The 27,186-nt window shown below is 41.5% G+C and overlaps 1 protein-coding gene across 1 annotated transcript in view; it reads right to left on the bottom strand.

The window, feature by feature from the left end:
* Positions 1 to 27,186, bottom strand: part of ca16b (carbonic anhydrase XVI b) — a 103,820-nt gene that overhangs the window by 14,738 nt on the left and 61,896 nt on the right. The window contains exons 5-14 of the mRNA XM_088308704.1: positions 20,763 to 20,858; positions 17,781 to 17,847; positions 14,583 to 14,740; positions 12,863 to 13,055; positions 8,791 to 8,975; positions 6,156 to 6,264; positions 5,176 to 5,225; positions 4,351 to 5,086; positions 3,614 to 3,752; positions 827 to 918 (exon numbers count right to left, since the gene is read on the bottom strand). Coding sequence (XP_088164830.1) covers positions 827 to 918; positions 3,614 to 3,752; positions 4,351 to 5,086; positions 5,176 to 5,225; positions 6,156 to 6,264; positions 8,791 to 8,975; positions 12,863 to 13,055; positions 14,583 to 14,740; positions 17,781 to 17,847; positions 20,763 to 20,858 — 1,825 coding nt within the window. The remainder of the gene's footprint in view (positions 1 to 826; positions 919 to 3,613; positions 3,753 to 4,350; positions 5,087 to 5,175; positions 5,226 to 6,155; positions 6,265 to 8,790; positions 8,976 to 12,862; positions 13,056 to 14,582; positions 14,741 to 17,780; positions 17,848 to 20,762; positions 20,859 to 27,186) is intronic.

The following is a 27,186-nucleotide window of genomic DNA, read 5'->3' on the forward strand; positions in this document are numbered from 1 at the left end:
CTTGCTAACGTATCCATTTATCAAACTGTCATTCAGCCTACAGCAGGAAAGTGTTAAATAACACCAGAACTTTGAATAAATTAATGCTCGTTAGGTCGTGAAAGCATATAAGCGCTTCATCATCTGTTTCTTAACATATTGTAAACATTGAAATATATTTCTATTACTTATACATTTTACGGGCCCATTCAGGTCACAGCTCTGCGAGTTTCCCTTTCCTTGAATTTAGTTGACTCAATTCCACCGGCAGTTCAGTTATTCTGACAATATATGCTGTGGGAACATTACAATGCAAATAAAAGGAAGAAAGGAGGCGACAAGCAATGAAAGTGGAATTTTAATGCGGAGTCGATGGCGACATCAGCTGCGCTTTGTGACTTCGATATCGGCGTCTTCAAATGTCACAGAGCTTTGTGACAGAGAAACTTAAGCCTGATATCAACTAGCAGCCAGCCGGAGCTCGGCTGCCGGGAACATTAAAAGCGAGAGGGGGGAAGAAAAGAAAAAAAAAAAAGAAGCCAGCCCCAGTGCTCAGCTGCAAAGAGACTCCCAGAGTCATTTCACATGTAAATGAACTTAAATTGTGCAAATATGCACATCAAGGTAACAGAGAGAAAGCCATTTGAGAAATGTTTATGGTGATTTGAGAATACCTCCTGAATTAGCAGCCATATTTTGAATTAGTTTCCCTCCTAAATAATGCAATTTAAACATGCCAACTCATCAGAATATATTAACAAAAAAAAACTGTCATGAAGTAAGAAAACAAGAAGGTTGGTGATGTTCAAATTGTATTTTTGTTGATGCAGAGAACCAGGCTGTTTACCTGGTATTGGGATGAAGGGGATGCTCTCATTGGCCACCACCCGTGGAGAGCTGCTCTCCTCAACATAGAAGTGAGCTGTCTGGAAAAATCTCCTGCCGAGACAAAAGAGAAATGGAGTGAGATGCCATCAAAAACACGAGCATCAAAATACGGTCTTGAATGACGCACAAATGCACCACGTCGGACATGACATGACAATTTTGCCAAACAGACTACAGGTAAACATGTAAACAGCTAGCAACTGTCATCTCAAACACCCCCTCCTCAGGGACAAAATGTGCTGCATTCAAAGCATCCGTGATGCTTTGAAACTAAAATAATAGGGAGCGCATTGGAGAACAAAGTGCATGAGTTGAAAAGAGCCATGCTGTGAAAAACTTATTTCACATTAGAGTCTGCAAGCTCATCCATTTTGGTAACATACATTCAATTTTCCAAAGCATCTCGTAAAAAATGATACATGTGTTAATTATATTCGGAGCGTCACCAAATTAATCTCCTACAATGAATTGCGCATGCATTCAAAATGTCCCGCACCATGGATAGAAATGAATGGATGGTGCCGGGGAAAACAATTATAATTTATGGCAGCTCTTAAAAGACACAAAGACAAAATAGAGTCCTAGAAGTCCCCTCTCGGCCAGTGTGGAGTCGCTCCGACTAACACAAACGGTGTTGACTAATGACTGAACAAACAGCGAGCCAATCTCAGCGCCATTGCCAATAAAAAGGTGTCCCAGGTGTGATCCTACCTGTACTTGCAGAGAAGCGTGCAGATGCTAGTCATTCTTTACGATGGACAGACAGCCAAAACAAAAAGGTTGGCTTGAATGACAAAGGTAAGAAAAGGGAGAGATAGAGCGATGGAATGGTGAGGGGAGGGTGTGCTAACAAATAGTGAGGGTGAGGAGGGCGCCTTTCTGCCTTGCGTCACAGCCTCTAAATTCCAATCAATCTCTTAGCGGGCGCAGATGTGTTGCGGCTAACGAACCAGCGAGGTCCGCCCGTCCTCCGCACCTTGTCTCCCAACAGCTCGCTTTGAGGGAATACAAACCGAGATGAACGTGGCTTTTCTGAAAGGATGACAGTTGGGGGAGGAAAAAAAAAGAAAAAAAGAAAAAGATGGAACGAGGCATCAACGCGGACACGCTGAGGTGCCGGCACCGTCCGGGATTTGTTCCGGCCTCAAACATCTGTGAGCTTTCAACAAACAGCTCAAGCCTCAAAGGCGTCCAGATGTGTGCTGCAATTAAGCCCATTGGAGTTCTGCGCTCGTGACCTTATCGTTGACAAGTGAGGAGGAGCAAACATCAGACAAATACTCCCACAGACGTTGGGCTGATTACATCGTTCTCTCTAAAACGATCATGTATGAATTAACGGAATTGCGCGTTTTTGGCGTTAAACGGCACGGACAGCTAACGAGCAAGGATGGGCGCAAACGGAAAGCGTAAACAACGCGAATGGTTTGATTTCATCTTTCATCATGGGCACTCCCCCCGGGGGAGCTGACATTGTCTGAACTGTGAGAGTTGTCATAACAACCGCTGGGATGGTCAGCCCGGCCGTCTCTTCATGCACTTTCATAAAAGTCTTCTGCGGGAAAAATCTCTGACCAGTTTACGCGCAGTCACGGAAACGAGACTTTCAATAGGGAAGCCAATTTCGCTTCGTCGTCTCACTCAGGTAACGTAGGAATGCATGAAAGCAATTATTTTAATCGATTAATAAGGTGCTACACAAACATAAGTGACCACATCCCGTATGAACTTATTGGTGGTTCGGTTTGTCGATCCATCCCAGTCCATTCAATATAATCATTACATTGTGGAACTTTAAACTCCACATTGGGAAGCAGACGCAGCTTTCCCTTGAACACGTTTTTCACAGTTGAGTCCAAGTTCCCTTTGGTTTCGGCTGTCTACCTCACACTCCTTTATTTGAATTTTGTTTACTCGTTTTGTTTTTTAATTAAAAAAAGGTTGTTCCGTTTGAGCTCCCAAATTCTATTAAACATACCCAATAGGTGAATATATAACCTGTGCACTGCATAAAAGAAAGAAAAAAAACCCCAGCAGAAAGCATATTCAAATTTGCAGAGAACTTTTTCATATTCATTCCAACTCTTTAATTGGGCAAAAGTCATTTTGATTACCAGATTAATCAATAGAATAATTATGAGAATACCTAATTAAAATACTACAGATAAAATAATAATGCCGAATCTTTAGGGGAATAAATAAATATGCATGAGACCAGCTGAGGAAATAGCCAGTAGTGCGATTTGTAACTCATTAACTAGCCCACATGTGCCAGTGGCTTGGCCTGGGTAATTACTGGGACTTCACTTGCGTGGCTGGAAATTAGCCGAGCAGATGAAAACACAGCTGGGGCCGCTCTTGCTACTGCGGGGCCTTCGGGTCTCCTGCCTCGAGCCTTGCGCGGTGATGGCCTTCATTGTGCAGCAAGAAGGCACACATAGGAATCGTCACATAAATTAAAGCACTGGTGATAGGTGGGAGGTTTCAAACAAGAAAGGGCACAATGAGTATGGCTAAAGAAAAATCAAGAACTACAGGGTGTGTGGTGCTCGGGGTGACAGGGTGTGATCATATGCCCGAAAATGGTGAGAGCGAACAAATGGATGACTCCCAAGAGGGCAAAAAGTCTGTTCTGCCTGCGGGAGGCGATGCTGTGCATACTCGCACCTGCATGCGACACCGTCTTTGTTCAAACATGTCATTGTCGCTCCTACAATATGGCCCTTCATCTTTGCACAAATCTCACCTCCAGTAGACCATTACGATGAGCAGCATGATGAGGCAGAGCAGCGTGAGAGCGGACACCACCACCAATGGGACAATCCACACCATCCTGCCCATGCCGGGGTGAGGCGTTCGGGTCACGTTGGACAAGGTGGTCCTTTCTGGAACAAGGGACAAATATTAATTCAATACTGACAAGTGTGCGGGATTAAGCGATGGCACCACCGGTATTATTATTTAATGCAGTGTTGTAGTCATTCGGGGATGAAAATAGAAAGAAAAAAAACAAGATGAGCCTAAAGTAGCACGGACTTCAGAAACGAAGAGGTTCAGGAACAGTGCAGGTGGTGAGATACATGGTGAGCCGAGAGCGTAATTAGGAGCGAGGTTCCGTCTGAATATGAAAAATATCCCATTTTTTCACAGTGTAGAGATATTGAAGTGACAATGCACTAATTAATTTGTAAAGCTAGGCATGCTACCTCCAAAGCTGTAAGATAAAAACAAAAACATCTAAATCAGCTTTCTCTGGTCGGAAACTCTTAAAAACAACCCCAAAAGGAAAACCTTGAGGCACAACAACTCTTGCAGGCGTCCGCCCTCAGGCATGTGTTGTTCCAGTAGAGCTTCATCTTTGACCGAGATGGGCCTCCAATCGAGATTTATTATTCTAAACCAGTTTGTAAATCCACCAAGCATGTTGGCACTTTTGTGAGCTGAAGAGAACATTTTGTCTGCTGCGAGAAATGGTGGCCTCACCGGTATGGATAGAGAATGGCCAAAGACTCTTCCCATCACTGCTGATCTTTGGTGCGAGTGTGGAGCTCTGTGGAATCTGCATCTCCGCGCTGTGGTTTCGCGGCTCCTGAGTGGTGACTGCACTGATGTCTGTGAGGTTTTCCTGCGGGGGCGTCAGGTGGCCGTCGACCGTGCTCGCCGTCACCGAGCTGCCTTGGTCAGTGGCCTTCTCTTTGGCTGTGGATGCGGGAGTGGGGAGGACGGTCTCTTTGGCCACGGTGCTGTTGGCTTGCGTTCCCTCATAGGTGGGTGCCGTCTTGTTTTTTTTCTTCTTCTCCGCACCGCTGTCTTCCTGCTCTCCCTCTCCGTCGCCCTCGTCGTCTTCCTCCTCGTCACCCTTGGGCGCCGGCTGGTTCTCCTCAGCGGGAGAGTCGGTCTCGGCGGCCTGCGGCACCACCTGCTCCGTGCTGGGCTTTGCGGGCGGGGTGGACGAGTGAGGGGGGCTCCGGGTGGCTTGGGGTACCTGCGTTGGCCAAACTGAACTGGGCAAAGACGAGATGACCCCCCCACTGACACCCAAGCCCGCCAGGAAGGTGCTCGTAACAACTGACGCTACTGTGGCCTGGCTGCCACTGGAGGAGGGGCCCAGTCCTGTTGCCATGGAGACAATGGAGAAGTGGATGCCAGAGGATGTCCACGTTGAGGAACCGGAGCTTATGGGAGCCATGTCAGCTGATGACACCGGCGATACTGTAGGCTGTAAAATGCAGAGTATCCAAGGTTACCTAAAGCGTGAACATGTCATGCCGTTAAGACACTTGCACCACCATCAACTGGTCAACTTACCATCCCTGTCTTCACAATACGAGAACCTTCAAATATTCTTGTGGTATTTGCTGGAACACAAGGAAGGGGGGGGGTGCCAAAATGTGATGTAAATAATGATATACAAATGTTACTAATCAAATACACATTATATTAAAATATGTAAAGAATGCACATTTCACCTTTAATGCTGCAAATGGAGAAAATAACTTCGAATTATCGATTTGATGTTGAAACAAAAAAGACTCAGTCGAGATTATCACTTCCACATAACAATTGATGTACCATATTTTCACGACCATATGGCACACTTTAAAGTCCCAAATGTTCCCCAAAACAGATGAGGCAGCCTATGATGCAAACAGCCTTGTTTTCAGACGGAGAACTTAAATTTTGCCGTCGAACCGACTAGGAGGATTCCACTGTGCATAGAACATTAGCACCCCTGCTGGTAAAGTCTGAGACTACTCAGCACTGTAGACATTGAGTGAACACTCCTGTTGGTGACGGTTTGAGACAACAACCATTAAGTACGTTTGGGAGAAAGCTGCATAAAAGGGCAGCGGTCTACAATGTCGAAGTCTGTCTTATCATTAACTCATTCACTTCAAGTCGAAAAAAAAAAAAAAAAAGATTTTTGACGTCTTTATCCGTCAATGGCAGTGAATGAGTTAACTGCAAGTAAGAAACATCACAGCTTACACTGCAGACTCTGGGGGGGGGGGGGGGGAACAAAAAAAAAACATACTGCCCAAAGCACACCCCTCACGACATCTCTCTAACCAGCCTTCTGATTGGCTGAGGCCAAATGACTCCCAGAATGCTTTGCATCACTTGATACATGGTTTGTGTATTACTAGTATGCTGTTCAGTTGCTGTTGGGTGATAGTTTTGGTTTTGATTTATTCATTTAACGGCACTCTTTTTCTATTGAGACAGAGCTTTGTTAGCATATTCCCGCAAAACCAAATTTGTGGACTTATGCGGGGGGATTTCTGTACCTCTGAAAAGTAGCGTTTGGCTGAAGTCGCTGCGCAGGTCGTGCTGACACACCGCCTGCACTCTGAACAGGTACAGGACATCTGGGGACACATTAGTGATAACGGCTTTCTGCAAACAAACAAACAAACACACACATTTAAGGCTAATGATCACGTTGGATATCCGATTGAGTAAATGTGCATCAATACATTTATTGCTCCTTATAGTGCATCTGATCAATTAGTTTGGCTTGCATGTCTACAACTCGGGAGCTGGAAGCACTTTAAAAAGGCAGCTGCTTGTATTTCTCCAAGACAATTCAGATAAAAGGTGTACAGATATAGAAACTGAGACTTGAAATGGATATTAAGAGCGTATAATAAGAAGGACTGACAGCCGAGGGGGAACTTGAGAGACTGCTCTCAGTAAAGTGACAGTATTAATGTATCAGCGGCGCGCGACAACGCTGACAGCCGAATTAAGTGTCTGCGCTATAAATGTACAATCACATGAAATTAATTAAAGCGAATGAAAGCAAAGCGACAATCCACTGAAATCCCTTTTGAAAAAATAAAACAGTCAACAGACAACGCTGAGGTTGTTCTGCAGGCACAGCAGCAGAGAAAGTTCAATACAAGTTTTGAAAAATAATAAAGTCTTCATATCAAGAAACTGTGCTCCTCAAAATGAGGACAGCTCCAGTTTATCTAAGTATTCATCACAATCTGTGCCGTATTCTCGCTCTTCAAAGTTCCGGGAAACTCGTGTCCCATGTGTTTTCGCAACAGAAAAAGAAATATGTTTAGTTATATACATTTCATGCAATTTATGATATGCACAAAGATGTTTAGAGTTTTTTAAACCTGTTTGCTCAGTGAAAAGAAGATATAAAAAAAATGCATTTATAACAAAATCCATCGTCACAAAATGGGTCAGTGTGTTTGCAACTTGACGCTTCTTGTTTTCACTCCATCTTGGTGCGGCAACAACCACCGGAGAGCAGATTGTACGCTTCCAAACTAGTGGGCAAGTATAAATGAATAAATAAATAGATAATCTGTACTGTTGGTGTGTGTATAAAAAAAAAAAAAGGTAGTGCACTCTGCGAACAAGCTGGGGAGGTCAGCGGGCTTTAAAGGAAGGCGCAGCTGGCTGTTGGATTCCCACAAACAGAAGATGGCGTGAGCCGAGAGCGGAATATTTAGTGTGTGGAAGAACACGCCTGTAGGTATAAGCCCTGCAGGAGAGATTTCTGTAGAGACGTTGAATGTTGGGAAGACAAAAGAACAATCTGAAGTTAAGAGTGAACATGATGACTGGAGCCAAAAGCTGTACTGGAGGCTTGGAAATTATACTTAAAGCAGAGACGTTGCACTTAAACAAGACAGACTGAGTGGATGGCTTTTACTCACATGACACATCCCTTTTGACATTTTGTTTTAATTTTCTGTCACTCTTTTATCATAATTGTATATGATATACTTTTCTTACATTATACTTTAGTATATTTTTTCCATCATTACCAGTACATTGACCCAATGAATAAATCACAATTAGGTCATGCGTTTGCTTTCCCTCTAAATGGCAGGACAACTCAATTGAAAAAAAAAGAAGAAATATTTTAAGATGAGGGGAAGTGAAAATAAACATGATAAAAGGGTCACATACGTGTGCACACTTTTTTTCTTTATTATAAGCTGTGTTCACCAGTCACATTCAAACTCATGTTTAATGGGAGGCAAAGCCCAAGTGACACCATTTAAAGTGCTTTTAATTAACCCCAAATAAAGTTCGGCGGTTCTAGTCGTCTTTTCCCGACATTTTTGTGGTCACATCCACGGTATGTTTTCCGCAAACACAACACTGCTCATTATCAAAAGAACAACAGTGGAGCAAGGTGGTGGCAGACAATGCTTTGAGGCGGTTTTTCTTCAGAGGGAAATGGGTGAAATCTGTGTGCGGGAGATGCCCTCCCAATCTGACAGATTTGGAACATTTTTGCTGAGAAGAGTGGGCAAATATCGCAGCATCAAGATGTGCCACATTTATACAAAAGGGAGAGTAAAAGCCAAAGATGCTACAACAGAATATTACTTTCAGGGTGTGCAGATTTATGCAACTTTTTTTTTGTTTTTAATTTTTTGTTTCAATTTATTTTTAAATTCAGAGATAACACCTTGGATAGCTGGACCAAAACAATCCCTCCGACCCTTTCTGCCATCTTGCACAAAGTCGTTCCACAAGAGTAGAAGGGAAAATCCATGTTATTTTTTTTAGCTTCATTGACCAGGCACCTGTCCATGTACCAGTCTAAATGTTAAACATAACTGATGGAAATGTAATAGATCATCATAGTAGAAGGGAGACCCCAGGTGGACATAGACATGCATTATGGATCAATCTGTCAGTGAATGTGACAGGCCCGCATGTCTCCTCACCCAAACTTGAGTGACAGAATGGGAGGCATGGGAGGTGGGTGGATGGTGGTCTGGGCTTTGATATCAACCACCAGCGACATCCAGTGTTCTTCATAACCTGTCACCTCTTACATTCTCACTGACTGATCCTGTTAGAAACATCCATGTTGCAAAAACCCATCGAGATGACTTATTCTCTTGTGGAGAAGTCAGTTGTATGTTATTTGAGGGCGCTCACCATGCTTTGATCCCCCGTCTTGGTGAAGGTCTCTTCATCAGCGACATCGCGCTTCACCCAGCTGTAGGACACCATGTAGCTGGTGATGGGCGGGTGATACACAGTCAGGGGGCGTTCCCAGCTCACCATCAGGGCCGTCTGGTTCAGCGGTTGGATCTTCATGCTCACTGGGGCACTGCTGCACACTGTGTGAGAGAGAAAGCCGTCAGCATCTCAATGCAGTCGAGATGAAAGGCTGGGCCATAATTACTAACCACGGGTATCCAAACAACAACTGTATCTCTCTTTCATATGCACCAACAATACAAGAGTTCCATTGTTACCATGAAAAATCTCTTACGAGATTCAAGGGAGGGGAGGGGGCGGAGGCACAGCGACCTCAAGGTGGCAGTACAGGCTGCACCGTGGATACTAAGCAAGCCGGCTGCCACTCTCACAATCTGGACATTCTCCCCAAGCACAATGGTGCGACAGCAATCAGGAAACAATGTCAACCAATCATGTGCACACAGGATTTGTGACAAATTGAGATTGTCACACTCGTTTACACAGTCAGGGAACATGGGGGAAAATTTATTCACACAGACTAATCATTCATATATATATATATATATATATATAGTCAGAGAGTGTCTAGGGAAAAACAGGGAAATTCTGGCAGTGTTGATGAAGTGTGACAGTGTGTGAATTGTGTTTGAACCTATCGGATGTTGGGTGTCAGAAGCTTAATGTTTCATGAAAAACGAAGCTCTTATCATGTTTTGAAGTCCTTGTTTTTCGAAGATGCCATTCATTATTTAGCGCATCTGCTGCACACTGTTCCAAGACACCTGTGTTTTCATTGTAATTTGTTTAAGTGTTTTCAAGAGTGAGGTTTTTAAATGGTTTTAGAATTGTCAGTCTTTGGTCTTATTACCAGGGTCTCAATAATACCATTTTTGCATAATTCACAGTGAAAATATCTCATGAAAGGCAACTTTAACAGTTTTCTTGGCTTTAAAAGTGGATGTGCTTTAGCCAAGGTTTGCCCTGCCTTTCAGCATTGTGAACCAAACACTATTGAGTTCAGATAAATACACCACAACAACACCGCCCCCCGACACACACACACACACGCACACCCCCACACAACCTTGACAGCTGTCATTGCTGATGATAAAACATTCACATTGTTGACTCTCAATATGCATTCCTTTCTTGCAGCCAAAAGAAAAAGGAAATCTGAGCAAGCTAACCAGAAAATGAGTCAGCCGGAGCTGCTGGAGAGGCGGCAGTGGAGGGTGGGGGCCAAGCGTTGGGTTTTGGTCGGGAATGAAAGGAGGCTGAGCCACATTCATTCTGCACACTGACCAAACGCCACAAAAGCAATTTCACAACTTAATTTGTGTGCCTCTATTTTAGCTGGGCCACATATTAACGATGATAGCTGATTGGCCTCGTTAGAGAGCTCGAACTTCATCACGACCATTCCCAATCAATTTTCCCCGACAACATCGCTTTACAGTATTTCTCATTAATCTCCATCGGTGCTGTACTCAAGGCGGCTTCTTCTCATTTTCCGTTAACTTGGATGCAAAAAAAAAAAAGATGCCAGATGTACATGGGGAGTTGTAGAAATGGAGGTGCCGGTATAGAAAATACATATTGTGTGATAAACAAGACTGCCTCAGGGAGTGCATGCTCACAAAATAACGGAAAGCATCCCCCCCCCCCGAAGGCTTTCAGGCGATGGCCAATCAGAAGAAAGTAGGCTTCGGGGATGGAAGACTTACTGAGACAGAAGACAAAAGGGTGAACACAGGGGCAACTGGTAGAACTGAAATCATTTTTAAAGTGTCAGTGGAGTCCCTGAATGTAAATCCAGAGCTGGAAATGAGTCCACGTCGTTTTAAGAAGGTACTGCTCAGTGAATTCCAACAGAAATACGGAGAAAAACAAAGCACACTTGTGAGAGAAATATGGACAACAGCACAGTCACCAAGCCCTCCAGTGCTGCGCTTGATATTATTAACGTCTGTGATAACAAGTATGGATGTGCAAGTTCTCTCGAAGAGACAATATAAGCACACAGCTCATTATTGATTTGATGCAATCATATTTGGCACTGTCAATAGTTTTTACTTTAACAAAGAAGTGATAGACACTACTGATCGATATCTCTCCTGATCCAACCATGTAGTTGGCAAACAATCGTTTTAATAATTCAATCATTTTTAAAACAAAATCCACAATTAGTGCATTAAGTGAAAAGCCCGCGATTCGATTCAATTCCAATTCTGGTGCATCACTGCATTGGCTTACATTTTATAGCCCATGTTAAACACTGGTACTTTTTTAAACCAATTGCAGAACTCAAGGAAGAGCAAGGATTTATTTCACACTTTGACTTTTTTTTAAAGTGACAAGGCAATAGTGTGATAAGTGGTTTACAATAGTGTGACCACACACATTTAAACAAAGTGCAAAAAAATGGCAACATTTGCTTTGAAAAATGTTTGTTACTTCTCCTATTAAACAAACATAATTTCGCATAACCCATAACGTCTTATTGACATTACTGTGTAACTTAATGAACGCTGCTTTGCTCGTTATGCAATCTTGTCACATATTAGCTACGAACGCCTGACGAACAAAGGCTATTTATGTAGACCGACAACAGCGGCTTTTATTTATATATTTTTTAATTTAAACTTTAAATATCGATTATTAATACCTCTGAATCAATGCAGAATCTTTTTAATACAACAAACACCCAAAAATAAAACGATTACCGTTCACCCCCCTAATGTCTATCTGTCCATCCATCCATCCTGCTCTCAATGCATAGCTGAGTAGAATATTCGAGATTCTGCTAGAAATAACCAAGATTTGTTAGTAAGGTTACAAAGATTGTTTTTAATCCCCCCCCCCAACAAAAAGAAAAAAAATAGATAACCGCAATTGCTGCATTAACTAATGCGGGTAATCCAAAGGATATTTGAAGGACAACTGCAAAATACCAATTGCAACACGACCAAACCTCAAACTATATTATTTTGACACATTCATTTGACATGCACGACGGCACACAGCAGTCATTGTGACACATTAATGCAGGGTACACACACGTGTAATTAATGACATTAAATATGGCCTTGTTGTTCCATTTAGGTGGGCCAGGGCTGTAATTGTGCATGGGGGGGGGGGGGGCGGAAACGTCAGTGACACTTTGAATAGATGAGAACCCTTCTGAATTTGATCAATTACGCTTGTGTTTACCCTGCTATTAGACTGCATGTCAAAAATGCGTGTTGCAAAATGGTCGATTACGATAACCTTTACGCGTAAATTTGCAATCATTTAAGACAGTATCGTTATCAGCGGCATCCGTTTTACAATTTTGTAAATTTTTGGATTTGCTTATCTTTGTTTGGCACATAGAAGCAGGATGAGTAACGACAACCCCTCCAAGAACTGACAACAGTCATTTTTATTCTAATCCATTGAATGAAGAATTTAGTTGATTGTTTGGAAGTGTTGATTAATATTGTCTTCTTCCAATTGACAACCAAAGATATGTCATACTTCCGATACAACCGGCATAGGCACTGTCAAATCGGTCTCAACGAGGTTATTGTGTTCGTATACATTAATAATGTTTTAGTTAAAGCGTGCAACACATCATTTGCTAATTATGTTTATTAATTGGGTAATAATTTAGAGATCTTGTTTAATTTAAAATTGCCCTAATTACGTTTTTAAATCCGATTTATCAATTAATCCTCAAAAAAAAATCAACAGTATAATCGATTATTAAAATGATGATCGTTAGTTGCAAGGCCTTGTTTTAATTACAGATGGTGGATGAGGTAAAATTATTTCTTATTGGCTTCACGTGTGGCAATTCCTCTGTGATTCACAGACCTCATAATGGACGGAAAAAAAAAAAAAAAAAAAAAACATCAACAATAGCCATTAAGTTTCCCCACAGTTGATTAAGTGTAGTGAACTGTCAACGAGCCAGTTTAAAAAAATGACAGCCAATGGCAGAATAGATACTGCCGACGCTGTTGTGCAGTCGATCGTAGCTCACCTCTTGATGCCTCAGTGCCATGACTGCTCCCGTGAATGTCAGTCAAGTCTTTCTGCCAGGCATCCGTCACTGCAGACTTGAACACTTTCCTGTTATCAAGGTCCTGCAGGGGACGGAAGTTGTTCCTCAAATACTCCACAGACTTGACGTGGTCCTGTTGCTCTGTTGTAAATATGGAATAGAAGGCCTCCAGCTGCATGGGGGAGAAAGAACAAGAATATTTTTCTCCCGTGTGCCTGCGGAGCGTATATGCAACTGCAGTTGCTCCGCCATTAGTTGACGATTCACAACTGGAGCACGACGGGAGCCAGAAACATTCACACCCTCAGAAACAGCAGGCACACGCCTTCATAATTATCATCAGCACCTATGGAGTTGTAACTTCTCAATAAGGTAAATTTGCAGCCATTGATTGGCATGATGGATCTGTTAGCACGTGCAATAATGACTACAGCGCACAGATAGTCTGGAATCAATGTGCCCGACGCATGCTTGCAGAGGTGAATTACAGGTTCATAAAAAGACTGCGTGTGGCGCCACAGCCATGGTCAATACTGTTGTTGGAGAACATAATTCCACTGAGCCCCGCACATTTCTACAGTACAGACGACTCTAGAGGATATTAGGCGGGCTAACACAGGAATTATAGCAAAATGCCCGCACAGGGGATCAGTAAAAAGTCCAAAACATGATTTGGAATGCATTACCTTGCAAAATAAAAACAAGGCAAAAGCAGCCTGAGGTAGATGAAGCAAGAAGAATACTTTATGGTCAGCCACAGGGTGACAAAAAAAGTACCATTTTAAAAACACTTTTAATAATACATTGATACGTTGACTTATACCGACACGAGACACCCAACCATCGTTCGGTCGCAATTTTAAACACAAAAGAGTGCAGCAACACATGTAGACAGACAATATAACAATACTCTGAGGCCTAAACATTTTTTTTTATCCTTTTAGAAAAAAGACCAGCTTAGCTGTAACTGTCTTCTACATGTAAGACCGTTACTACTAAATGAATTATATCTATGTCGGCATTATACTGTCCAGACAAAAAGGAGACTTCTAAGATCATGCAAAACGATTTAGTCTTTGCAATCTATTTAATTACAAGTGGCCCAAGACTAGGAATCCAGTTATTACCTTGTGTCTTTATGAAGTAAAATTCTGTAGAGAGCTTTGTTTCTAATTGATTAACGCGTTACATTTTTTTTTTGTTGGTGTTTTGCAACAGATTAATGGCATGTCCACTCATTTCAACGGGGAAAGATGATTTGAGATATGAGTGTTTTGAGTTACAAGCATGGTCACGGATTGAATTAAACTCTAAAGTTAAGGCACCACTATCTATCAAGGAGTGCAGTAGGTAAAACGTGAACACGAGTGTGGCAAAATGGTCCACTTTTCAAGGCAGGTAATAGACTGAATGTTTACCATATAAAGAAAACCCTCAGAATAATAAGAAGACTTAACAGCCATTTCCCAGCATGAGCACAGTTCTAAATTGTGACTAAAGTTGTCCCCTAAGGATTGCGACAGTGAAAGTGTTGGTTTCCTATGCAAAACACTTGCGGGAGGGACAGACAAAGAGGCGGAAAGATGAGAGGAAGTGCTGCATGTGCCTTCAACGGCATCCACTGGCAGTGTGTAAATGGGATCTGACCGTGCATGGAGAAGAAGCTGTCTGGGCGCGCAAGTGTGTGCGCTAAACGAACCTGCGAGTGGGACAAATATACGGGCCTGGAGAAGATGATCCACTCCACCACCTTGCTGCAGGGCGGCATGGTCAGAGAGCCGGTATATCGGTAATAGCTATCCACAGATGATGGCAGCAGGTCCCTCAGGATGAACGACCTGAGGTTGGTCTCCTTTTCTGGGTACAACACAAGAAGAGCACAGAGTTGTTTACCAGCCAAAACACCTTATCTTTAATACCATGCATGTCTAGAGTTAAATGTATGCCTATTTTCAGCTGATTTCATCTCACTCGCCCTCATTTGAAAGCAGCTCCATCACCAGAGAGCTGTGTGCTCAGATGGCTGAGGGAGATGAGCAGAGGGAGCTCAGTCAGGTAAAATTGTACGCTCTGGCACTGATCTGAGGTTGGGTGCTAGCCTGTTCTGCACCACGGAACAACTGTGGACACGGGGATTAGGAGAGATACGAATGATTTCTAGATGGGCTCTATCTGATCAGAACCAGGCTAGGCAAACCAAACAAACAAGAATCGCTTTGTGACACACGGGGAGATCCCTTTATCTCGCGCAAATACGACGTGTGGGGCTATGCCACTGGGTTTGTCCTGAGCTCTGAAACCGTATAAGGAGCGTGTTTATGTCACATCTATTTGCCCATGACCTTATCTTAACAGCAGTTTGAGGTGCGGTGGGTTACATTTGATAGGAGGTGCGGGAAGCGTGGAGTCAAATTCAGTATTCACTGCTGTTTTTTTTTTTTTGTTTTTTTCTTCTGGCAGCGCACGTGGCCCATCGCTCATGGGCCACTCCGATGCTGATAGATGGATGACGGTGGGATAATGAGCAAGTGGAAAGTTGCCTAAGCGGGGGAGCGGGCAAGGAGTGCTTAGTAGCCAGCAGGAAGTGAGGCGAAAAATGCCACACACCCACTTTGACGGCGAGAGGACAAACGCGGTGGAACATCTGTTGTTGAGCTGCATAAGATGGCCAAAATTAGAACATGATTTGACTTACTGCCACTTAAGTGCCTCTCCGACTACGTTTACGTTTAATAACCCTTTAAAAAACAAAATAGAGGCAGTATTTGGGTTTTTAAAGGTCATGTAAATGCACTTTGTTTTTATTCTGATTTTTCAAAACCCGAATAAGACCTCTGGGTTTCCGTTTGGTCACCTGATCGTCAGGTCATGTAAACGCAACAAGGTTAATTCTATGGCAAACAACCGTGGCAAAACTCAAAGTCGCAGCACGGTGGCAGTCTTTTGGAGTGTGTGGAAAATCGATTGCTTTATTCCGATGGTGAGTGACATGAATATAATGTGTTTTATTGTAAAAAAAAATATATAAACAAAAAAAAAAACAAGCGGAAATTACGTCTATTTGCGTCACGACGTCCATGAGTCGCCCTTTAAATCAGGTTATTCAAACGCGGGAGTAACTGTCCGCTAACACATGTAAACGGGTTATTCCGAATGTTTCAGAAACGGAAATTTGCACCTCAAACCGAATATTCCTTGCATGTAAAAGTGACTTATATGGTAAAATCGTTTGTTCATAGGCAGTAGTTATTTTTAAAGGAGAAGTCATCACCATAAAAATATTTCCAATAATCTGTTATTAATAATTTTGTTTGTGGAATGAATTTAGCAGCAAAATTCACCTGTTTTTATTTCATGAGGCGGCCATTTTGTAACTTCTCACGGCTGGAAATGACATCACAGTTGCTGAAGGCTCAGCTAACGGCCAATTATGCTAACTTGATTGGTTGTTAGCTGAGCCTTGAGCAGTCAACAGAAGTGACAAAATGGCTGCCTCCTGAGATGGCTAAAATCAGGTGCATTTTACTGCTTAACTAATTTTCCACATAACCAAAATGCCATGTTTTGACGAGTGTGGCAGCGTATAACATACTCTTGTCAAACCGATACAATTTTTGTCATGGTAACACCCCATTTCGAAACCCCCGTCGCCCCCCCAAAAAAAACAACTCATCTGGTAGTGAATAATTTAATGAGGTGCATGTCTGGTAGAGACTAACAGTGAGTCAAAACCAACTTTAAATGCAGTTTTGCAAATACGTAAAAACTTTCATAAACAAGGATAAAGGAGAAATCAATATGGATGTGAAATGAAGAGATTCTGTAAAATTATACTCCGACCATCAATTGTTTTTGTCTGGATTTGTAGTGTCCCAATCATCTTACCAAGAAATGGCGCAGCAACTTCACAAGCCTGAATGCATGTATTATTATAATCATGTTTAAAAGGAACAATTGCTAAGAAAGAAAAAAAAAAAAAACTAAACTAAACCACAACCGTGAAAGGAAAATCATAGGCCTAGCCAAAGCATCCAAGGAGCAACTTCCATCCCTTGTGATTACTTAGATGGAGTTTTAAGTGCTGAAATTTCCTTGGAATAAATGGAGCCATTTCTGTTCCTTAAAACAACTTATTTATCCCGCGAGTTTGTGTGTGTGTTTGTTCATTTCTTAGAATTCAACTCGAGGTGTATTTAGTAGCAAACAACTCCACCTAAAGTCCATCGGTGAGTTCAAGACGACACTTAAAAGAGACTGAACTAGTCTCCCAACAAATAATTTGCACGTGCTCATCCGTTTATGCGTCTTTGTTGGCGTTCAATTGTACCGACACAAAGACAATCAGTGGCAGGTTGTAAAACAAGTCATATGTGTCAATGCAAGCAAATCAGCTGTGCACCCCGCAGCTGCGCTGAAGAACATGCAGTGCTAACACATCTGCTCGTGGTGTTCATAATTCATGCGGAAACTAAAGCTGACAGGGAAGCAATAATTTAAGAGTACCTTCAAGTACCATTCAAGGCAACACAAGCCATGAATCGTTAAATGTGAATATGAGTCTTTACAGGACGCACCGTGTACATGAGAGCCCATTAATTGAAGCCCGTACGCAATAAATACTTCCACCTCTGCACGTGAAGCGCCGAGGAGGACTCGATGGGTGGAAGGCACGACAGCCGAGGCACAGGCGGTATTTTTGCCTCCTTTTGATGTTAATCGCTGCTCAAATCGTGTCTTCACAGTCTAATTTGGGACTTAAAATATGTGGGGGGGGGGGAATGTCTGAGCAGCTGAAAATAGGAGCAGCAGCCTTTGTTTCTCTGGAGGTGAACGAGTGTTGCATACAAGGCACAATTCAGTGATTTATTTATTTATGTTTTTACTCTTAATGACTTACCATGATGTACTACTCCTTTCAAGCCCTGGATGATGGGCTCTACAGCGGGATTATCCTTTTGCCCGAGCTGCAAGAAACGTTCAGACGCAAGCGATTACAAATGATAGCAACGCTGGGACAACATTTAAAAATATCCCGTTAAAAATCACACCAAAAGAATATTCACAGAATATATTGTTCCCTTGGACAATATCTTTACAAAAGAACCAACAATTTTCATTGTCATGTCAAAGACAACCAATTTGCTGTCTAACGATTTATTGCTGAGTGCCATTTTGTCTAATATCCCTGATAATGGGAAAATGCACTCTTTGCATTTCGCAAAATCATTCTCATACTCACCTGATGTCACCCGGGGACTCAAATTATAATTTATTATCCTGTTCAGACAACAGCATTTGAAAACAATTACCTCAGTTTTCAAAACTACAAAAACGACACTACCTTTACATTTTCTTTATTGAAACTAAAGATTAATGTCACAACTGCATGTACGTAAACAGAGCAAAATGAAATATCACAATTGTGCAAAATGTGACCTGGTCTCTTCTTTGCAGCAAATTCCTTTCCCCGATGTTCCACGTGTAAATACATGCAATTTGTACATAGGTTGGAATGTGTTAGTAATCTATTGCTCGCATACACTTACGCAGCAGTGAAGTCATAATGTAAATTCACAACTTGAATGAAAAAAAAAAAGACATCAGTGAGTCTCATATGTCAGTACCGTATTTTCCGGCCTTTTTGGGGAGAATTTCCGTATAAAGGGGCTATAAGGCACATTACTGCACATGAAGGGAAACGAACAGGTACAGCAAATAAGTCAAATTTCATTCCACTTCTATTCAACATCCACACACAAGGTGCATCCGATTATCAATTTTTGAGTAAATCAAAGGATTTTAAGTGCGCCTTATAGTCCATAAAATACGATACTCGCATAAACCATAAACCTCATAAAAAATGTTTTATTACCTGTCCACGACCCAGTTTGGGGTTCCGACCCACCAACGGGGACTAACTGTTCTAAAGGATCCCAAGCAACTTCAGTTTTGTGCCACTTTCTTGTGTCATCAATAAAAATTCAGTTTAACTCAAGGGTAGGACTATTTTGGAGTTAAGCTATGCATCCTCCGAGACATCTGATTATTTTATGGGCTTTATGATGCTTCTTTGCTTGCCGTTTTTTCAATGTGACTTTTGTAATTTAACAACCATGTAGGAATAGGACATCTCTTGAGGACAAACACCATTTTCTTTATGGTCACAAAATCCGGCCATATGCGCTTTGTGCAACGTTATCTACTGTATGTCCTACATAGGACGATGAGAACGGGCAAAAAAAAAAAAAAAAAAGTGTTGGGAAGCAGGGACTGATCTTCCCTTGCTTAACATTAATTCAGGTCAGTCTGAAGAGAATAATTACGTGGATGTGAATGCTGAATGTGGATAATACACACACCTTAGAGGCCATTAATAGGCCTTTGGGGAGCTCAAGAAGACGCCTCTCATTGATTAGAAATGGTAAATCTGAGCCCATGTGTATGTATGCGTGTGTACGTGCACTTAAACCCCTCGCAGTGTAAAATGCTACTCAGCGGACTGTGTATGGGGGTGCTAATTGCAGTAAGCAATCGGGCTGTCAGGACCCAACAGAGGCATTTAGGTGCGGCTACACACGGTCCATCACTGCCTGATGGTAGACCCACATTCAAAACACCTGTGTCCCCATTTCATCCCCCCGGCCCCTCCACCAGATCACTGACCCTTGTCTGTGTGCCATTAAGCGGAACGTTAGTGCACATTGATCACCTACCATCAATTGCACAAATACCGCTAATAGAAATTAGTGTGTAACACCGCTGTAGACCCTGAAGCCGTCGGTCCTTGTGAATGCTTTTCCAAGGTACATAAATCTCTGGGGTGTCCTTACAGTAAGTAGAAATTAGGACCGCTGTTATATATCAAGTGTGCTCAGACCTGGCGGGAACAATTTATAGCGTGTTTGTAAGTAAGCAACAAAGTGGTGGGCGCAACAATAATTTTATGTTTTTTTGGGGGGCATGGTGCGTCATTTTAATTGATTTAATAGGTTTTCTTTTGACTGTTAATTGATTCCATGTATTGGTTTACTCACTATCTAATGACATCAGGACTACCTTGTTTCCACCAAAGGGTAACGTGAAGTTAGCCACAGTGCAGTTTGGAAGGCAAACACTGAACAGACTTATGGATCAACTACAGCAGTGATTCCCAACCAGGGTGTTGCAACAAATGACACAATTTCGTCAAAACTATGATTTATTAATTCTAAAAACTTTTTTCATCTATCAATGGCAGCGACATATACCGACAGGCAACTACATGCTCCTCCATTAGCTGGCATTCATCCAACCGTCATTGGCTCCTCGTATATGAGCTTTGTGTTCAATCAAACCGGTTCAAATATAACTTACCGAGTCAACCTGCGAATAAACTGAGACGAGATGAGCAATATTCACGTAGTCACTTCATGACGTTTTTGTTGGTGGTGCTGTGAGATTGTCTCTAACGTAAAATGTTGGGAAAAACCAAGCGCTACAGGCCATGTAGATGTGACGGCGAGAGCTGCGTCACCTAAAAAGTGTCACCACCAATAAATTTAACAAAGAAGAATGTGATGCCATAAACAGACGTGTGAGGACATCCAGCATTTTGCAGCGCCCCCGTTCACGGGCCGCAGCCGTCGGAGGACCCAACCGATGCAATTTACGGCAGTACCTCTTAAAGCTGTGCCAACCCTTGTTAAATGGGAGTGGCTAATGTATCAAATTGGCACAGTTACCCTTATGTCACTATATTACGGAAAAGAAGGGCGCATTCGAAGCAGACATCCACCGGTGCTCAAAATGATCCAGTCCCAAAATTGGAACACGTCTTTTCATGTTGTTTATCACAAGACGACGACAAGCTCTTTGTGTTGTGCTCCTGTTGGTGCTTTACCTCAAAGAAGACCGACATGGCGGCAATGATGCGTCTCTCCTTGATGGCCGCGCCGAGGCTGTCAAAGTCATCGGAATTGTAAAGGTAGATCTGCATCTGCGATGGGAGACAGAGAATACATCGCTTGAGGAGTGGACAAGGAGAACTAACTGTCCTCTCATAAATCCCTCCTCACACACACTACACACTGCTGGGAAGCTGATGAAAGGCTTTTTTTTTTTTGAGGTGTGTAAAAGAGGGTGTATTTATCACTTCCATAAATCTCCTATAATGTGTGCCATTCCTTTTTGTGCTCTGCCACTGCTGGAGGATGCTTCAGAAATACCACGTCCCGTTCCTCAGGGCTACACTGCTTACAGAGACAGGCAAGACTGTAGGAATGTGCTCTTTTCCTGCAGCGAGATCTAAGAGAATAAAACGCTTCTCATCAGTGCTCCCAATTACCTTAAATCACCCGCAACACTCTTTCTGGTTCCACAACAAAGCTTAAAACGTGTGGCTGTAATGTGAAAGCCACCATAGAAAGAGTACAGAACACCTGTCAAGCCTCCATTTGCCATCAACAAGAATTTGATTGCTTTCATTTCCACGCAGACTCATAATGACACGTGGTGATGATCAAAATCAGCAAATGATTGTAAAGGTAGTAATTGGACCGATCCATCATCACAGTGTGGAGACTCTTTAATTTGAAAAAGCCTTTCATGTCACTGAACCAAGTTAATTGGCAATAAGAAAAGGGTCCTAGATGTTGATTTAATTTAAGAGCGCGGCTTTCAAAGGAAAACTTTGAGAGTACTGCAAGTGGCTGACAATATGCACAAAAAAAGAAAAAAGGTAGAGCAGCCTAAAGTATGATTGTGTAAATGAGACAGACTAATAAGAGAGTAACCAAATTCAGATGATTTACACCAGTTGCTTTAACTACAGCCTTAAGTGCAACTAATTTGTTGTCTGGGAACGCGACAAGAAGGAACGCTCGCCATTCTTTGGCTGTCACATGGTATTAACTACATCACACAATTAAACGGGCCCCCTCGGGTTTTCATTTAGCCACAGAGATGGGCTTTTGTGACCCACGCTTGTTAACAGTGTACTCTGGAAAATAACGGAATTCAATTACAAAACACTTTCATAGCAGGCCCTAAAAGTAAATGTTGCCACTTGACGTGCATGACTGCACGCTTCATTTGGCCGTACGTCTTCAAGATGTGATGCTAATCTTCAGTTCAATTTAACTTGTTGATTTTAAGCTGCACAGACAGGTGGTCTAACCAAACTCACATTTTCGGCATGGTGTGCCTGCATCAATGCATTCAACGCACCAAGGCAGTGAGAAGAATATTTAGTATTTTTATAAATAGTATCTGTAAACTAAGAGGCAAAAAAAAAAATAAAAAATTGAGCTCAATTATTTACCTCTAGTTCTCTTCTTCACTCCATGGAACACTTTGCGTTGTCCACATTTATTAAGTTATTCTTTGGTCTAAATTTGGCCAAAAACACACACTCGTTCCTCAGCTCAAAGTGTGTGTGCAAAGCCACATTCTACATTCCAATTTAAGTGAAAATGGATGAAAAGCTTCGTATGCTTGGCATCATTTCCCATGATGGCGAGGTATTGAAGCACAACAAGACAATAAGAAATAAGTGTGTGGGAGGCAAGGTCTCACTTTCTTTGTAACTCTTGCTATCAGAGCTGTTTGTTGGTAAATGTTTTTGTCTTAAACACAGTATGATTCTCTCACTTCAATCCCACGCAAGTATCCTACTTCGCTTCCAACTGGCCAGTGCATTGGCTTCAATTTTCAACAAGAATTGAGTGTCACATCTTGTCTAGTGTACATACAGCTAAACTCAAGTGAAAGAATTTTATTCGCGTAAGAGAAGGCACGCCGATATTAGGAGACTAAAATGCAAATACGACTGCAATGAGCAGCCGGTAGGGGTAAAAAAAAAAAAAAAAAAAAAGCAGCATATTTGACCATAGCATCCATCCCTCACCATCACTTGTTAGATGCTGCAAATTATATGTATGGACCCCGTTAAACATATTTGAGACTTGAATGATAGGAAAACAATATATAATATATCGACCCTCTAATGGCAGCTACAGCTTGTTTTGACAGATACCCAATAATTAATATGTTGATACAATATTTCATGTGTAAGTACATGGTAACTACAACCTCATATAATATTTTGTTCTGTTTAAAAAAAAAAAAGTCTTTTGTTTTCTCTCTGATAGCGTATCATCACTTTGCTGTGAGACAAAGCAAGATGTCTGTGGTTGGGGGACACTAGTTAACCAGATAGCTGCCTGTTCATGGGCGTGTTAACCTTGCCCAAGGAGAAATAGACAAAACACTTCTGGGAGCAGCCATCGGCTTAGATTTGAACCATATCCTTGCAAGCAAGTTTTTGTTCAATTATATCTCTCATTATTCTCAAAGCACTCGTCCTGTCGCTTGTTTATTGAGAATTAACATTTTTCACTTGGTAATATAGTGCAGTACATAAAACTGAACTTGGTATAAAGTGACATGAAAGACTTGCAGATTTCGCTTTGCATTATATTATACTTGTAAAAATCATTAACAAGAAAACTGACTATCTTCACACATCATCTCAATTTCGCACTATATACGTCATCAAAAGTCTAATATTTCCCCTGCGGGAGCGGGGCGAGAGTGCTCGGCGACTACTGACATTGTCAGTGAATCTGCAAAGCGGTTTTGAGTAGTAGTTGTCTTAACATTTGACTTTAATTTAATCACACATGCTTTTGTGGCAATAGTAGTAATTCAGCTGCACACACTTGTTTATTACATACGGCAATGATGTTTCCATATCCACAAAATATTTCTATCCCCTCCCACTTTGCTACTCTGGCGGCAGATGATTAAGCGGGACCATATTTACTTCTGTAAACACTTCACCATGTGATGTTTTTTTTTTTTCTTTCTTTTAGTGCACGTCAATCAACCTCGTGCATTGTGCGCACGTGTGTTACATCACGGACATGTTCCGTTCCCATTAAACCTTGCATTTGTTTTTGAGTACATAGAAAGATCGCATTTAACAAAAAATAAATAAATAAATAAAAACAAATCTGGATTAGGTATCACGTCCTACAGTGGGAACCGAGCTTCTTTTCTACAGTTGGCTGCTGCGCACAGCCATAGAAACGGGAGTTCAAAACATTCAGATATTCTTTGCACGTCATGTTTACCCGGTAGTACTAATTAACGTAAAATAAAATAATTACCAGAGTCAATCAATGAGTCAATTTCGTCAAATCTTATGCCATATTGTGCCACATACAAAATAAACTCAAGGAAGAATAGCACAATAACAATAACAACGCAACTCAACGACACACGTTAGCTGTTGTTTTGATGGAGCTGAACGGCTCTTATAGTTGTATAACAAGCGACATAACGCAAATGCAACTCATAAAAACACAAGACACAATCAGTCTTGTGCTACATTGATGAATGTTGGTGTGCTGTCAAAGACACAGACTTATTGTATTTCCATTCCCACTCATAATGCATGACTTTTGCAATATATTCATAGTAGTTTGCATTCCACCTACATTACACGTATGATATACAAACAGCATATGTGCGCAAGCCGCTACATTTCCAAGGTGCAATTTGCAACCCATATACAATTATTCTAACCTGCGTGACACGTTAATACAGTATATTATATGAAAAGATCTCCCAATGGAACCCTCGGGGAAAAACAAATCAACCGATTCATTTTTCATTTTTTCTGTTTGCGCAAACAGGTGGGCCGTCTATCGATTTGTCCACTCCACTCTCATGTAAGAGCCTGTGTGTTTGTATTAATGTCAAGCTCGGGAGCCACCAACCAAGCAGCCCCTTTTGTTTATTTTACTACATGACCATGTTACAAAAGCCAACAGGGTCCATATAGTACCGTGACAAAATTTGTCTTTCCAGCAGAACCCAGTGGATAAATGTACATGTGGTTTAATGCTTGGGGGTGGCAGGTGGGAGAAACATCTGAATGCTTTTTACAGTATGAGCTACGCGTCTCAGAGCTGGAGGAGGCGGCGGATAGGGGGCACAGAAACTCAACATTCAAGGTCATATCAGCCTAGGAGAAGAAAACAAATGCAATGCATAATAAATTTAAGCTTAATGCTAAAACAATGTCTGTGGTGCTTTCATAGACAAATAGCCTTGATTGTCCTTGAAAGTTTTATAACACTTTGGCTATTTGAAGACAGCGCATCAACTCATGTAGACAGATATGACACTCACAGACATTTCCTTTCTCCTCTGCAAAAAAATGATGAATATTGCTGCAGTTTATTGAGTCACTTACAGCACTGTAGTTTGGAAAGATGTCTTCATTTATGTCTGCATCACTATTATACTGCCCCTAGCGGTCAAGTCATGCACACCATAAGGAGTGGCGATACATTTCCATAATGATGCTCCAATAGTTTAAATCTTTACATTCAATTGATTCTAGTAAGTTATAGCTGTTTATTATACAAAGTGAACATGATGAGGTTCTATTTTCCTTCCTAAAACACTTTATATTTTTAGTCGGATCTTTTGAAGAAGCTGGGACGGTTTGATGGTATTTCCATTCATTTGAGTGGGGGAAGATGACGTGAGTTACAATGAAATTGTTATCTGACTGGGATTATGGAGTTTATTTTGTGTCCAATCACGTCATCTTTTGTAGGTTTAAAAGTGGGCAGGAAACGACGATGTGAAGCCTAAAAGCCACACTGTAGGGGGTAATATTTGCATATGTATTGGCGAGCATGTGCAACTTGAATGAGGCCTTTGCTGAGGAGGTCAAGCCAATTGTGTATAATGGAGAGTCTTCCTTTTTCCAATTCTATGCAGGGAACTAATATAGTGTACACCTATGCATGTTACAACATAATTCACAGATACACAATGTGGTCGGAGCGCTTCCTGAGAAATGAACAGACGCGTCTCATTAACTACTTTAAATGGAATATATAAATGAATGAAACTTTTTGTTTCCTTGCCGTTAGTGTCTGTAAGTGGATAGCTTTTGGTCGTTTTAACGGCCATAACATGTTCAGGCAACTACTGTGTTTTATGGACATGCAGTTCATGTTAACAAAATTAATGAGGTATTTAAAGCACCTACACATTATGAACGTGATTAAGGGTAAAATATGAGTTTCACATTAAACACGCATCATTCTTTCAAGCCCGTCCCTATCAAACAAAAATGCTGATCCAAGCAAAAACACCAGGAGCCAAAAAAATTGCATATTTGATAATAAGTATCTAATTTGTGATCATTTTTAGCTTTTTTTCCAAACAGCTGCGCATCCACTTATTTGGAGGCACATGATCAAAAGAACCGCGCTGTATACAATCTCAGCACGCAGAACGCAAAATGGCAATGCAAAAATTCATCTAATTATAGAGGCATTCAGGATCAAAAGCTGTGAGTGCAGAGATGCCAGAGAAAGACCCACACAAGGACTCAAGCTATGCAGCTGCAGACGAAAGTGACGCGCAGTAACCACCTCTTTCACGCCCTGTTATTTATCACCAATTACTGAAGCAATATTTTGGTAGATATTGTAAAATACTCAATATCTAAAACTTGAACAAATTTGCATTGTGAGTGCAAAAGAATATCTATTTTGTTAACAATCCATCAGCAATGAATTTAAACTGCAAACCGACACTGCTGTTCATTCCATCGCAGTCGGAGTTCTTTTTCTTTTGTCCCTTTATTTCCTGTCGTCTTAAAAGCACATTGTGACCTTCAACAAAAACAACTAAGACATTTCTAGAGTTGGGAATCAATGTCCCTTTCAACCGATTCGGTTTCCGCACAAAACCTCTACCTCTAACAACTCAATGAAATAATAATGAAGTGGAATTTGTGGTATTCAACTCAAATCAGTAGATGGGCTATAAAGGTAGAGCGCAAACCACCATAAATGTTTAAATGACGCTAATAAGGACCAACACTACCTTTTTATAGCCTCAGAGATAACCACATGCTGAATAGATCTTATGATTGACATTCATATTAATCGATTATTGTAAACAACGCAATGTTTACAACGCTAAAACACAGTCCCAGATTTACTGGAATTGTCTCTTTGCGCCACTTTGAAGTTGTAATCAATAGACAAATGACAACGATGACGTGCTTCGGAAAGGAGATAAAGATCAAGAGAATCAACTTGGCACACACAATGGAAAAAAAAAATAAACAGATCAGCATCAAAATTGCATTTGGTGATTTTTTTTTTTTAAAACTTATTTTAACGCAATGGTATTGTTTTGGTTATTTTCTGTGATGGGAGCATTCCTCTCCTGTTTTGAGGTTTGTGTTTTACTACTCAGAATAACGCTACCCAAGACTTATTGTGTTGGCC

The sequence above is a fragment of the Idiotropiscis lumnitzeri genome, chromosome 11 (assembly GCF_059441095.1).
Source record: "Idiotropiscis lumnitzeri isolate Australia: NSW breed Sydney's pygmy pipehorse chromosome 11, RoL_Ilum_1.0, whole genome shotgun sequence".
Lineage (NCBI taxonomy): Eukaryota > Metazoa > Chordata > Actinopteri > Syngnathiformes > Syngnathidae > Idiotropiscis > Idiotropiscis lumnitzeri.